Source organism: Vespa crabro, chromosome 9, assembly GCF_910589235.1.
Source record: "Vespa crabro chromosome 9, iyVesCrab1.2, whole genome shotgun sequence".
Lineage (NCBI taxonomy): Eukaryota > Metazoa > Arthropoda > Insecta > Hymenoptera > Vespidae > Vespa > Vespa crabro.
Genome location: NC_060963.1, coordinates 2,110,001 through 2,122,653, shown reverse-complemented (window position 1 = coordinate 2,122,653; position 12,653 = coordinate 2,110,001). Strand labels below are relative to the sequence as shown.

General features: G+C 28.9%; 2 protein-coding genes and 1 long non-coding RNA gene across 5 annotated transcripts; 2 read left to right on the top strand and 1 right to left on the bottom strand.

Moving 5' to 3' along the window:
* The first annotated feature begins 446 nt into the window (after positions 1 to 446).
* On the top strand, positions 447 to 6,967 carry LOC124426710 (J domain-containing protein CG6693). 3 transcript variants are annotated; one of them, XM_046968759.1, is made up of 4 exons: positions 447 to 727; positions 914 to 1,228; positions 1,302 to 1,468; positions 6,273 to 6,967. In XM_046968759.1, the coding sequence occupies exons 1-4, from the start codon at positions 634 to 636 to the stop codon at positions 6,546 to 6,548; spliced, it is 852 nt and encodes a 283-aa protein (XP_046824715.1). In that variant the 5' UTR covers positions 447 to 633; the 3' UTR covers positions 6,549 to 6,967. The 3 variants fall into 3 exon arrangements, with proteins under 3 accessions (XP_046824715.1, XP_046824714.1, XP_046824713.1); XM_046968758.1 differs by lacking the exons at positions 447 to 727; positions 914 to 1,228; positions 1,302 to 1,468 and adding an exon at positions 1,871 to 3,783 and having other exon boundaries at positions 6,273 to 6,339; XM_046968757.1 differs by lacking the exons at positions 447 to 727; positions 914 to 1,228; positions 1,302 to 1,468; positions 6,273 to 6,967 and adding exons at positions 1,871 to 3,783; positions 3,968 to 4,112.
* Positions 6,968 to 8,229: 1,262 nt separating this feature from the next.
* On the top strand, positions 8,230 to 9,259 carry LOC124426851 (huntingtin-interacting protein K). Its single transcript, XM_046969010.1, has 3 exons — positions 8,230 to 8,484; positions 8,756 to 8,863; positions 9,025 to 9,259. Exons 1-3 carry the CDS (start codon positions 8,329 to 8,331, stop codon positions 9,118 to 9,120), a joined length of 360 nt encoding a protein of 119 aa, XP_046824966.1. The 5' UTR covers positions 8,230 to 8,328; the 3' UTR covers positions 9,121 to 9,259.
* LOC124426852 lies at positions 9,203 to 11,010 on the bottom strand. The gene is made up of 2 exons (XR_006942807.1): positions 9,494 to 11,010; positions 9,203 to 9,324 (listed from the first exon to the last, which is right to left on the bottom strand). It is a non-coding gene; the product is annotated as an uncharacterized LOC124426852 (long non-coding RNA).
* Between the last annotated feature and the right edge of the window lie 1,643 nt (positions 11,011 to 12,653).

The following is a 12,653-nucleotide window of genomic DNA, read 5'->3' as shown; positions in this document are numbered from 1 at the left end:
CTGCGAGATGTACGCTACTTACTATCAAAAAAAAAAAAAAAAAAAGCAATATATATGTATATATGAAAAATCGAAAAATATGACTTCACATTTTACTAAATTACTTTAATCTAACCCACACAAAACTGATAGTTTTATATATATATATATATATCACTATGTAGACGTATAGCGAGGACAGCGTTTCCCGCTTATACAAGTAGTTCATATTTTGTCCATACATGTCGCTGAAGTCGCACACGCTTCGAATAAAAGATAGCGAATAACCTTAAATGTCATATAGCACGAAACAGTTTTAAATTTGCGCGCCAGGAAGAAGAGCGCGCAACATGCTAAAAATATGTCGAACCGCTTTTTTCTTTACGTCAGTGTAGTATTTCAAATAATGAAAGATAAATGTAAAACTTTAAACGATAAAATGACAATACATTTCATTAATTATTATTAAGGACAAATATTTTTTTATTTATTTAAATAATAGGGTATATAAAAATATTGTTGCGAATTAGCCAGTATTGAAAAATATTGGCAATGACCAGTGATTATAAGTTGGTATAAGTCGAACAGTTCTGTGTGATACTAATCGATAGAAATTTTCTAAATTCTCTTTGTCCTAACTGCTTTATTAAAAATATGGCTAATTTGTTAGATCTTTGTGAGAAATATTTCGGTTCGCGAAATTTTTATGAAGTGTTAAAAATATCGACGGATGCGGATGACAAACAGGGTACGTAAATCAATGTTGCTAATGAAAACCTAACCTCAATGATGAAACTTATAAGTTCTTTAAATTTTTCCTTTAAGTTACAAATGAAAGAAATAGATATCTCCTTTTAATTTAATCGACAAAAATTAAATGATATATTTCACTTTTTAATATGAAATTTATTTTTGTTTTTTTTTTTTCCATTAGTAAAAAAAGCTTATCACAAGCTATCTCTGCTGGTGCATCCGGATCGTGTAGAGGAAAATATCAAAGCTGAAGCTACGGAAAAATTTAAAGTTCTTGGTAGAATTCATTCTATACTTAGTGATTCAGAAAAACGAAAGATCTATAATGAGTCTGGTCAATATGACGAAGAAAGTGAAGAGGTTATTATGCGCAATTGGGCTGATTATTGGAAGACATTGTTCAAGCCAATTACTGAAGAGACTATCAGTAACTACGAAAAGACGTATAAAGGTTCTGAAATTGAAATAAAGGATTTAAAAAGGGCATACATGGATGGTAAGCATGATCTATTTATTGAAAAGTTACGTTACGTTAAATGTAATAATATATATCTTATATATTTTTACAGGTAAAGGCGACATGGATTACATTTTGGTGGTTGTACCTTTTAGTAATTGCGAGGAAGAACCAAGATACCATACGATCATAGCTAAATTAATAGAAGCCGGTGAAGTACCTGAATACAAAGCTTTCACGGAGGAAAGCGAAAAGAAGAAATTACGTAGGAGAAGAAAGGTTTGTATAAAACATAAATCATATAGATTAAGCATAGAAATAAGTTATATCCTTTGTTATAACGGATTATATATTTAAGCTTGATTCAAAAATTATCAAACTTATACTTCTCTCATCAGAATCAATTATTATTTATTGGATTATGATGTAAAATCAATCGAGATAATTTATTAACGTTAAAGGAACCATAATACTATGGAGTTTTTAATACTTCTCTTCTTCCTTCAATTTTCATAGTACGTCACGTTAATTTTCGAACAAACAAACGCTTGGTGCTCTATTTTCTAGCTTTTCTATTTTTATCAATAGACACTGTCGCTCGACGATTGAAAGTAGCAAGAGAAGGAGAAGCGAGGTATTGAAGGAGGGAGGGGAGAGTACTGGTAAATAAGTAACCAGGGAACGCGCAATAGCGGGATTAGTTCACGGGACAATCCGATCGAGGATTGCCCTCTTTCGTATTCACGTTATGTCTTTCGGCTAAAGTCTTTAAGCACGATGATTTTAATATATAAGTAAAATTTATGAAATAATAATATTGAAATAATTAACGGTATATCTCGTGAATGTTTTAATAAAAATGGATACCGTCGTATTCGGATTCATACTTTTAACAGTTTTCATGAGTGTTGGAGGTGCAGCAGGAACGTGTGAACACGTGAAAAATGAAGATATGTTGGAATATTCTTGCGTCGGAGGACATCCTGTGGATTTGTATTCGATACCAACGGAAATAGAAAAGATACGTATCAATAAAATGAAAATTCCGATTATAACCGCGGATATGTTTTCACGATTTGGCTCTAATCTTTGGGTCTTATCTTGTTCGCACTGTGACATATTGGATATCGAACCAACTGCTTTTCAATCCTTAATAAATCTTCAACAATTGAGTTTGGACGATAATCATTTAACCACCGTCAAAGGATCTTGGTTCAAAGGATTGGATTATCTAACGTATTTGGATCTAAATTACAATCAAATAACGACGATCGAAGACGAGGTGTATGAAAATTTGCCGAATCTCGTGGACTTTCGATTATCCGGCAATCGGTTCGAGTGTTTAAATATAAAAGCGATGGAAAATTTGAAGGAATTAAAGAGAATATTTCTCAGTGAAAATAAAGAATTTAAATGTCCAAATGCTATCAGTAAATTTCTCGAGGATCGTGACGTTAATTTTAGTAAAGATCCAGAATGGAAGGATTTCGATGAAATCTCGATCGATGATAGTAATAATAATAATAATAACAATAATAATAATAATAATAATAATAATAATAATAATAATAATATGACCGAAGTAATAGATCAAACAGAAACTTCTATCGTTTGGTCATCAACGCCAGATTATTGGAAGAGGATTTATTTTCCTTCGATTGCCGTGACTACCGAAGATACGAGATCATCTGATCGTACATCAATGACCGAAAGCATACGTTATCCATTGTATGCGCCAATTAGCGTAACCACGTCCGATTATAATGATAGAATATCTCAATTCTCATCGGTCGATTCTTCTTCATTCGTCACAACGACTGATAGACCGGAAGCATCACGATATCAACCATCAATCGCTGATCTTAATCGTTCTTACATGACAACGACAACGCAACAACAACCTTTTAGATATTCATCAATCCAACCTTGGCCGAAAACTATCAAAAAAGATGAAATAACCATGAACAGTGAATATCATGAACAATTTGACAATTACGACGAAGTAATTGGGACGTCCTCTTTGGCTTCAAGCCCAACTGATCGAGAAACCTTATCTTCTATGTTAGATCCAAAAAATATTTTATCAACGCAACCACCTGAAGTTTATTATACACAGAATGAGATACTCATAGAACCAAATTATCCGCTTCCTAATCCAACCTTTGATTCGCTTCCTAATCCAATCTTTGATCCGCTTCCTAATCCAACCCTTGAACCGCAATTCGATGAGAATGATATCGAAACTATTAAAACTGATGATGTACGTTATACTACGAGATCTTACATACCACCACCGATACCACCTCAGATCGTTCAACCTGCTGCACCTGGCGATTTTCTTCAAGTTCCTTATTACGAACCCACTGTTACCATAAGACGGCCATTATCACCGGCGGTGATACAAAATTATGAACAACAACAACAACAACAAGAACAATCATCAATTACAGTGGTAGAAACCACTACGGATAAACCATTTCCCGAGTGTCCAAAAAGTTCATCGCTGTCGATCGAATTGTCAACTACCACCCTTTTCTTTCTTATTTTTCTTTTAAATATCATCGTGCAGAGAATTTAGCTGAAGGACATTTATCGTGAGTGATAATAATCCCCTTTACCAACTTACAGATCGCATTGATCTTAACTCATACGTTTCGTACGATTATGAATTATTAATTATTTTTAATTATTATTATTATTATTATTATTATTATTATTATTATTATTATTATTATTAATATTATTATTATTATTATTTATAATATGATAATGTAATAGGAACTTCGTACGAGAGAGAAAGAGAGAGAGAGAGAAAACAAAACACCCGCATTTATGAAATCACGATCACTATCATTTCGTTGCGTTTTTCTTCTTTGTATTTTGATAGAAAAAAAAAAAAAAAAAAAAGAAAAGAAAAAATCTATGGTTCTTTATAAATACGTAAGAGAGAAGGAGAGAGAGAGAGAGAGAGAGAGAGAGAGAGAGAGAGAGAGAGAGAGAGAAGAGGGCTATCGTTCTAATTCATTGATTAGTTCGATGTGATGAGACGAGAGCCAGAGTCACTATTGCGTAGGTATCTTTCTTACTTATATAGTTACTCTTTAAAATTGGTTTAGAGAAATATATGATATATGAGATTTATCGTCGCGCAAATCTTGAAAGATTAATTTAAAAGTCAGTAAAAATAAGAAAAAGGAATTAATCTATGATTCCTCTCTATGATGGACTAGAAGAGCGTCTCTACGATAGACAATTGAAATAAACGAGGAACGAGGGTCGCATTGCATCCGGAATGATAATGAAATAATTACTAATGCCATTGTCCAACCGCGTTGACTCTTGTTATGCAATGGCCTTGTTCAATATTCCTAGACGCGTTATAGTCTATTCGCATATCCGTTTGTTCTTTTGCCGGATTTATGAAATGCATTTGTTGGATTGGTAGTTGGATAATATAAATTAAATGACTAAGAATGATATCCCATTTGAAATCGATCTTGATCTTGACGATCGAAAATGTAATAGGTGATTGGGTTGATCGTATTTGAAGAAAAGAAAAAAAAAAAAAAACAAAAAAAGAAAGAAAAAGAAGATATTCGGCTAACTATACGTCTTCCGAGTATATAACGATAACATATAATTTGTCTACGTAATCTATAAAATGAGTCAGTCAGTCAGTCAGTAAATAAGTAAGTAAGTAAGTCAGTTAATTCAGTTATTCAATCATGTTAATAGTCAGAGTCAAGTTCAGGATAAGTTATATGTTTGGCTGACATAGACAACAGGTGTTTGGATTTGCATTTTTGGATGAGAGAGCAAAAAAAAGAGAGAGAGAGAAAGATGAGAATATCGTTGGCAAACGTTAATAAAATGTTAAACTTTTGGAAGTCGGTTTATAAGTCAGTTTAAAAATTGACATAAAAGATAAGATTTTTTTTTCTTTTTTTTTTTTTTTTTTCTTTTTTTCTTTTTTTCTTTTCATTGGGAAAGACTTTCCTTCCTTGAAAAGTTTCCATTTCATTTCTATATATCATTTTCGAGAATGGCACAGGAGAAAGAGTTTTTCGTTTCTATCAGATTGTGTCATCCGTATAAATGAATTTGAAATTCCGCGTACACGGGTTGTGTAACTAATATAACTTACTAACATTAGTCGGAAGTTTAGAAGAACTTGCCAGAAATTATAAATAACGTAATTTCCACGGTAAGAAATTTTTGGAGTAGGTCACGAACGTTATATGAAACATCATCGATGATTACGAATTTTCTTAGGTAACAAAGTTAGAACTAAAAGAGAAAAAGGAAGGATAAAGAGTTTCGAATGGACGTTATTATGATTTTGCGTTAAGAAAAGTTAAAGATTAAAGAGTTTTGAAAATTTGCCAAATAATAAATTCCATCAGTTATTGCCTTTGATAATCCTTTTGCTTTGAGAAATAACGAAAGACTTAATACGATATCGATGAGTTTAAAATGAAAATTTGATCGTTTTCGTATATATTACGAATGTGATTTGTATGAAATTTATTTCCGCGTGTCCGTAGTAATGCCAAACGTATATACATACGTGAATAAATAAAGTAAGGAATAAGATAGGACAATTATTTAATAAAGTCGAGATCAAATATGGATCGTGGTGCGAACGCACAAAAATAGAGTGGATGCTTTTCTTACCCTTGATATATATATATATATATATATATATATATATATATATATATATATATATATATATACACCAACTACCACGAGTGCTCCTCCTCCTCTTCTTCTTCTACCATTTGAAGTTTATTAAAGATGGTTAATATAGCCTTCTGTTATGTTTCTGGATAGTTATTTATCGTTACTTTTAATCTGACCTAGTTGTATTAACGTGTCGATGACGATGAAGTATGTTATTAATTAATGATTCCGGTTTATATCAAAGGTTTGTTCTTTTAAGACAGAACGAAAAGAAAAAAAAATCTAATAGGAACGTGCAACTAACGATAATAATTAATAGTAATAATAAAGGAAGAAAGAGAGAGAGAGAGAAAGAGAAATAGAGTTGTTGAAGTAGTTCAATGATCGTTTGATTTTTCAGTGGGCCAAAGAAGCCATGGAGGCTGAACGATTGAACAAAATGCAAAAAATTGAAGACGAAGAAAACGCAGCTGCTAATGATTTAGCATTGGCAATTCAAAATCGTAATAGGGAACGGGCCGATCAGGCTAATAATTTCTTTGATTCTTTGATCGACAAGTATGCCAAAAAGGCGTCCAAAACAACTACGAATAAGAAGAAGGTTACGACGACGAAGAAAGCGACGAAAAAGTTGACGTCCATGCAAAGTATTAAAAAAACAAAGAGAAAGACTTAAGGAAATATTATCGAATGTTAGAATGTGTCTCGTTCAAGCTCACATACGATCTAATCTTTACTAACGCGACACTATCACGTCCAATTTCATTATCCATCCCCGAACCCCCTCCCCTCCTCTCCACACACACACACAACCCTTACCAATCGCCGTTACTCCCCTAATAATACTCTCTCTATATATTCTTTTGTCTTCTTTTTTTTTTTTTATTTTTTTCCTTTTGTTTGTTTGTTTTTTTTTTCTTTTTTTTTTTTTTTCTTTTATCATAAATTAAGCATCTTTATTTTGTAATAACGTCCTTTCAGAATTATATAACTTGCTGATGTAACTACTATTTCTATGAATAAATCGTAGCGTTTCAATCTTGTAAAAATTTATTATAAATCATTTTTATTAAATTCTGACATGTTTTTTATTCATTTCTTTTGTATTACTGTTATACCGAATGTAATCATTAATCCTATATATTGCATATACATATATATATATATATATATATATATATATATATATATATATATATATATATATATATGTATATTATTTTTTATTATCTCTTTTATTTTTATTTTAATTTTCATCAAGTCGAAAAATTCATTGCTATTTCCTACCCGAAGTTGTTTTTTCTTTTTCTGCTTTTTATTTTCTTTTTTCTTATACCTTATGAACTATACGCATTTATATTTAAAATACGGTAAAGATCAAAAAAATTTTTCTTACGTTTTTTTAATTGTACATTATGCTTAATATAGTAAAAAAAAAAAGAAAAAAATAATATAAAAGAAAAAAAAATATATAGTTATAATTGATAAAAAAAAAAGTTTGACATATAAGTAATACGTAAACTTCCATATTATATAATTTTATTAATAGCTACGAAGTTACTGGGTACTAGTGTGCAAAAAAAAAAAAAAGAAATAAAAAAAAAAAAACAAAGAAATGAAAATGTTCTTTTGGATTGCGAATAATATCGTTTGTCCGGATCTCATCACGTGAGATTACTACATACAAAGATCCAATTAGATTAACGTCAACACAATATAAAAAGGAAGTATGTGAATTGAATTACGTGAATGTTACATGATGGATACATTGTTGACGCATCCAAGAATCTATGGAATGCGGATTCATAAATAGAGAGAGAGAAAGAGAGAAACGGATAGACAAGATCAAAGAGCATGTGCATATATATACATATAAATAATATATATATATATATATATATATATATATATATATATATACACATACATAATCGTAGTTTCTATAAGATCTTTTAATAATAATAATTTCGAGAGTAATCGTTGTAAGATGTTTGCTACACTAACAAATAAATTGAATTACATTTTAGCGAAATACATATTATGAATGATATATAAACATACATACATAGATAATAAATTTATGATTTATATTTTATTATTTTGAATTTTAAAGGAAAAAAAAAAAAGAAAGAAAGAAAGAAAGAAAGAAAAAAGAATTATATATTAATCGTTTTAAAAAAATTTTTAAATGCATTGACTTCAATCATTACGTCTTAAATGAAATATTTCTTGACGCTTTTATCCAAGAGGTCGCCACTGATTTGTTACAAAACCGTATCTACGGTCGATAATACAGTTTTATAGTTATTTTGTCGACGTACGATGTTCATTCTATTGTATATTTCGTTTGTGGCATGATATAACGCGGTCATCTGAAGAAATTTTTTTTTTTTGAATAAACTTGAAGTATGCTGTGAAAAAAAAAAAAGAAAGAAGGGAAAAAAAATAAACTAAAGATGGCGGATGAAGATGTAAATGGAGATTCGGATGAACAGCAACAGGAAAAGTCACAGAAAAAGGCAGCAAAATATGACAGCGGTGCTGCAGACTTGGAAAGAGTTACCGATTACGCCGAAGAAAAGGAAATATCCTCATCTGACGGATTTTCATGTGTAAGTTTCATTTTTAATCATTATCATCCACGTGTTTTATTATAACTTGTTATGATTCCTTTAATGAATATATAAATATTAACGAATATATAAAACTAATCTCATATTTTAATTTCCATTATTTTAATAAACGCGCGAAACGTAAGTTTGTTTTAACGTATTGTTTAGCATAAATCAAGAAGAATAACAAAGCTAACCTATAAAAAGATATTTTAGAAAGTATTTTTATTCTATCTAATATAACATTAAAAAGTTAATAAATTTTTAACAGGCACTCAGTATAATTGGTGATCGTCGTAATAAAGAAGCTGCTGAAAAGAAAGCTAAGGAGAAAGAACTTCTTAAGGTTTCAATCAAAAAAGAAGATGTTGATCTCATAGTAAGAAATCTGACTATCTCAAATAATTATTTTATAATATAACATTACTTCTTACCTTTTATTACATCGTGATATATATATATATATATATATATATATATATATATATATATATATATATATATATATATTAAAAAGTTATCATTCTTTCATTATTTCAGATGAAGGAAATGGAAATTAATCGTAATTTAGCTGAACAAACGCTCAGAGAACACAGGGGAGACGTTGTAGAAGCTCTGATTACACTTACGAATTGACTGAATACAGTGCGATTAGCACAAAAATCTCATTAATTCAAATTCCATTGTAAAATATACAAGATAGAGATTGCTATGAGAGTTTCAATAATTAATATTTATTAATATAACTTACAAAATATACATCGTACCTATGCGACATTATATTTCTTAATTCCCCAATAATTTCTTCTCTGTGTAAGTAATAGATATACGAGCGAATATCTGCAACATTTATTGTCCGATTAGTTTATTTCATTATATTGATAATAATATAACTATAAGACTATTTATAAGTTTAATATTTAATATATATATATATATATATATATATATATATATATATATATATATATATATGTATGTATGTATATAAATGATAACATAAACATACCTTATATGTAGATACGCAGCAATGAATGTTCTCCCTTCGAATGATAATCTTTTACAAAAATGAATTATCTTTTCAAATATTTTAAAGATAGATTGAAACACATACGATAGATTGTACACTTATTTAGAGATTTACGAATTATTATTAGCCTGCGTAAAATATTATTATAGTCGATACGAAACTCTAATTTTACTTGCACTTTATCCACATTTACAATTTTTTTTTTTCTTTTTCTTTCTTTCTTCCTTTTTTTTTTTTTTTTTTTTCTAAAGAAATAATTTTTTATCTCTATCAAGTATACATTTGGTATCTTACGTTATTAGAGAATATTTCTGACCCTGATAAACTAACGTAATGTAAATTAATCATATCAAAATCTTTTGTCATTGCTCCTTTTTTGTTAGCGCAAGAACTTAGACTTTGTGATTAAAAAGAAAAAAGAAAGAAAAAAAAAAATCAAGAAAAAAAAAAAATAGAAAAAAGAAAAAACTAATATATAGAGACCCATCATAAAGCTACTGCAATGTTGTAAAGGGTAATGAAACTCACGCAAAATTCACATGATTATATAATGAAAATGTCATTTATTTGATGTGGTGCAATGACTTAAAGTAAATGGAAAAATGAATGTCTGTATGAGCTGGGTTTGATGAACAGCACTCGTGCACTAAAAACAATTACCACTGTTGGACCATTCTTATAAAAGTCTTTGAATTTAAATGCAACATACAATGGAAGTGTACCAAACAGCGATGCAGTGGTAGCTAATGTGACACGAATGTGCTGAATTCCATGATGAGGTAACACTTGTCTTACTTGTACTTAGTTTATCAAATTATGCAGTCATACGCTCATAGAATCTTATTGCGAATTGGTTCAAAGAATCTATTGTTTTTTTTTTTTTTTTTTGTTGTTTCTTTCTTTCTTCAAATTGTCATACAGATTAATAATAACTTTCCAAGAGGAAAAAAAAGAAAAGAAAAGAAAAGAAAAAGAGGGGAAGAAAAGAGAAGAATAAAAAAAGAAGAAGTTAAAGAAACATTCAAAACGTCACAAGTTCCACGAGTAATCGCCGCACAGTCCCAAAGATAGTTTTCGCAAAATGGACGTGGATTTTCTAAAAAGTGTGAGCGAGAACGGCCAAAATCTGTTCCTCAAAATCTCTTATAATATTTCATTCTTCTATTGCTTTCATTCCTTAAGCCTTATCAATCTATGATGGCTTTTAAAAGGACGATCGTGTAAAAAACTGTGGAAAAGTCTTAATTATATTTCCGTAAGATTTCTCTGCACTTGATGCAATTATATTCACTATTACCGTAATGAATATAACGAATACGCATCAGGATAAAAAAAAATCTTTCGTGCGTCTAAATCGTACTAATCTTCGACGTAATCTTTTTCTTTTTTCTCTTTTCTTGTGTCGTCTTCTTTTTTTTTCTTTTTTTTTTTTTTCTTATTTTTTTCTTACTTTTTGTTTTATTAATTTATATTTCATTCGCCATACTGGTTTCTTTTTTATCATTATTTTTTGTTTCCTCTCACTCTCTCTCTCTCTCTCTCTCTCTTTTCTCTTTTTTTCTCTTTTTCTCTTTTTCTTTTTTTTTCATTCGTTTATTATTTTTTTCTTTTTTAATTTTTTTTTTTTAATATTTTAAAAATTTTTTTTTTTTTTTTTTTTTTTTTTTTTTTTTTTTTTTTTTTTTTTTCCTTTTTTTTTTTTTTTTTTTTTTTTTTTTTTAAGGAACATGAGTTTAGCACAGTCTGTAAAATATAATAAATTATGCTGGATTTATCATACAGTAAAAGTATGCTTATACATGTCGGTTTCAGTCCTTATAAAATACAGTAGATATGTACAGTAAAAAGCTTAAAATCGATAGATATATCTTTCGAATATGCTAGATTTGGGACTGCCCGGATATCATAATGATCGTTTACTTAACAAATGTATTTTTCACTGGCTGCCAAGATCATCAGAGAGTCTAGAGAGAAGGGGGGGGGGGGAGCAATGATACACAGTTGCAGTAATTACAGTGGTCTTATCACAGAACATGTATGGCATTAATCATCCTCATTGTTAATGTTAATGGTAAGTATTCGTATTTAAAACGATTGGTAAAACTAGATCGGAGGATCAGGAAGCCAGTACAGTACTAAATGATGATTATTGTTTGCCGCTGGTTGCCCATAATTCGATTTTAATTTTTTTTTACTTTTTTTTTTTATTTTATTTTTTTATTTTATTTTATTTTATTTTTTTTTTTTTTTTTTTTTTCTTAAGCAGCTTAACAACAGGACATAAGTTTTAACGTTTGTGAAATCCTTGGTAGGAGCATTATATCAAATGTAAAAATTTAACTGAAAGATGTCTGAACGCATTATATATCATAATTTCCATTTGAATGATAAAAGAAGAAAGGAAGAATAAAAAAAAAAAAAAAAAAAAAAAATACAACGTAATAATAATAAAGATCGAACATAGATTTATCCTTGTTAATATTATCGAATGTCTATCAATGAAACTTTCTTTTTTGTTTTTCTTCGCTTAAAAATTTCAAGAATAAAATTATAATAATCAGGTACGCGTGACGAATCGACTTATGTCCTTTTGTTATTAAAAAAAAAAGAAAAAAAAAAAAAAGAAGAAAAAGAAAGAAAAAAGAAACCGAGAAAGAAAAATTTTTAACCACGTGATCTTGCAATTTGATGATAATAGTAGTAGTGTTGTAGTAGTTGTAGTAGTAGTAGTAGTAGAGTAGTAGTAGTAGTGGTAGTAATAGTAGTAGTAGTAGTAGTAGTAGTAGTAGTAGTAGTAGTAGCAGTAGCAGTAGTAATACTAATAATAATAATAATAATAATAATAATAATAATAATAATAATAATAATAATAATAAAAATAATAATAATAATAATAATAATAAAAATAATTTGTTACACAAAAACAATTAATATTTCATTACTATAATTGACTAACGTTTATTTATACAATTTTCAATTTTCTTTTTTTCTTTATCACCTCTTTCATAATAATACCTAATAAAATTTTTATCATCTCTCTTTGATACTTTATCGTAACATTTTTAATTAATACACGTATTCTTGGGCACATGAACGATATAGACATTTTTCTTTTTTTTTTTTTATAATAATCAACACA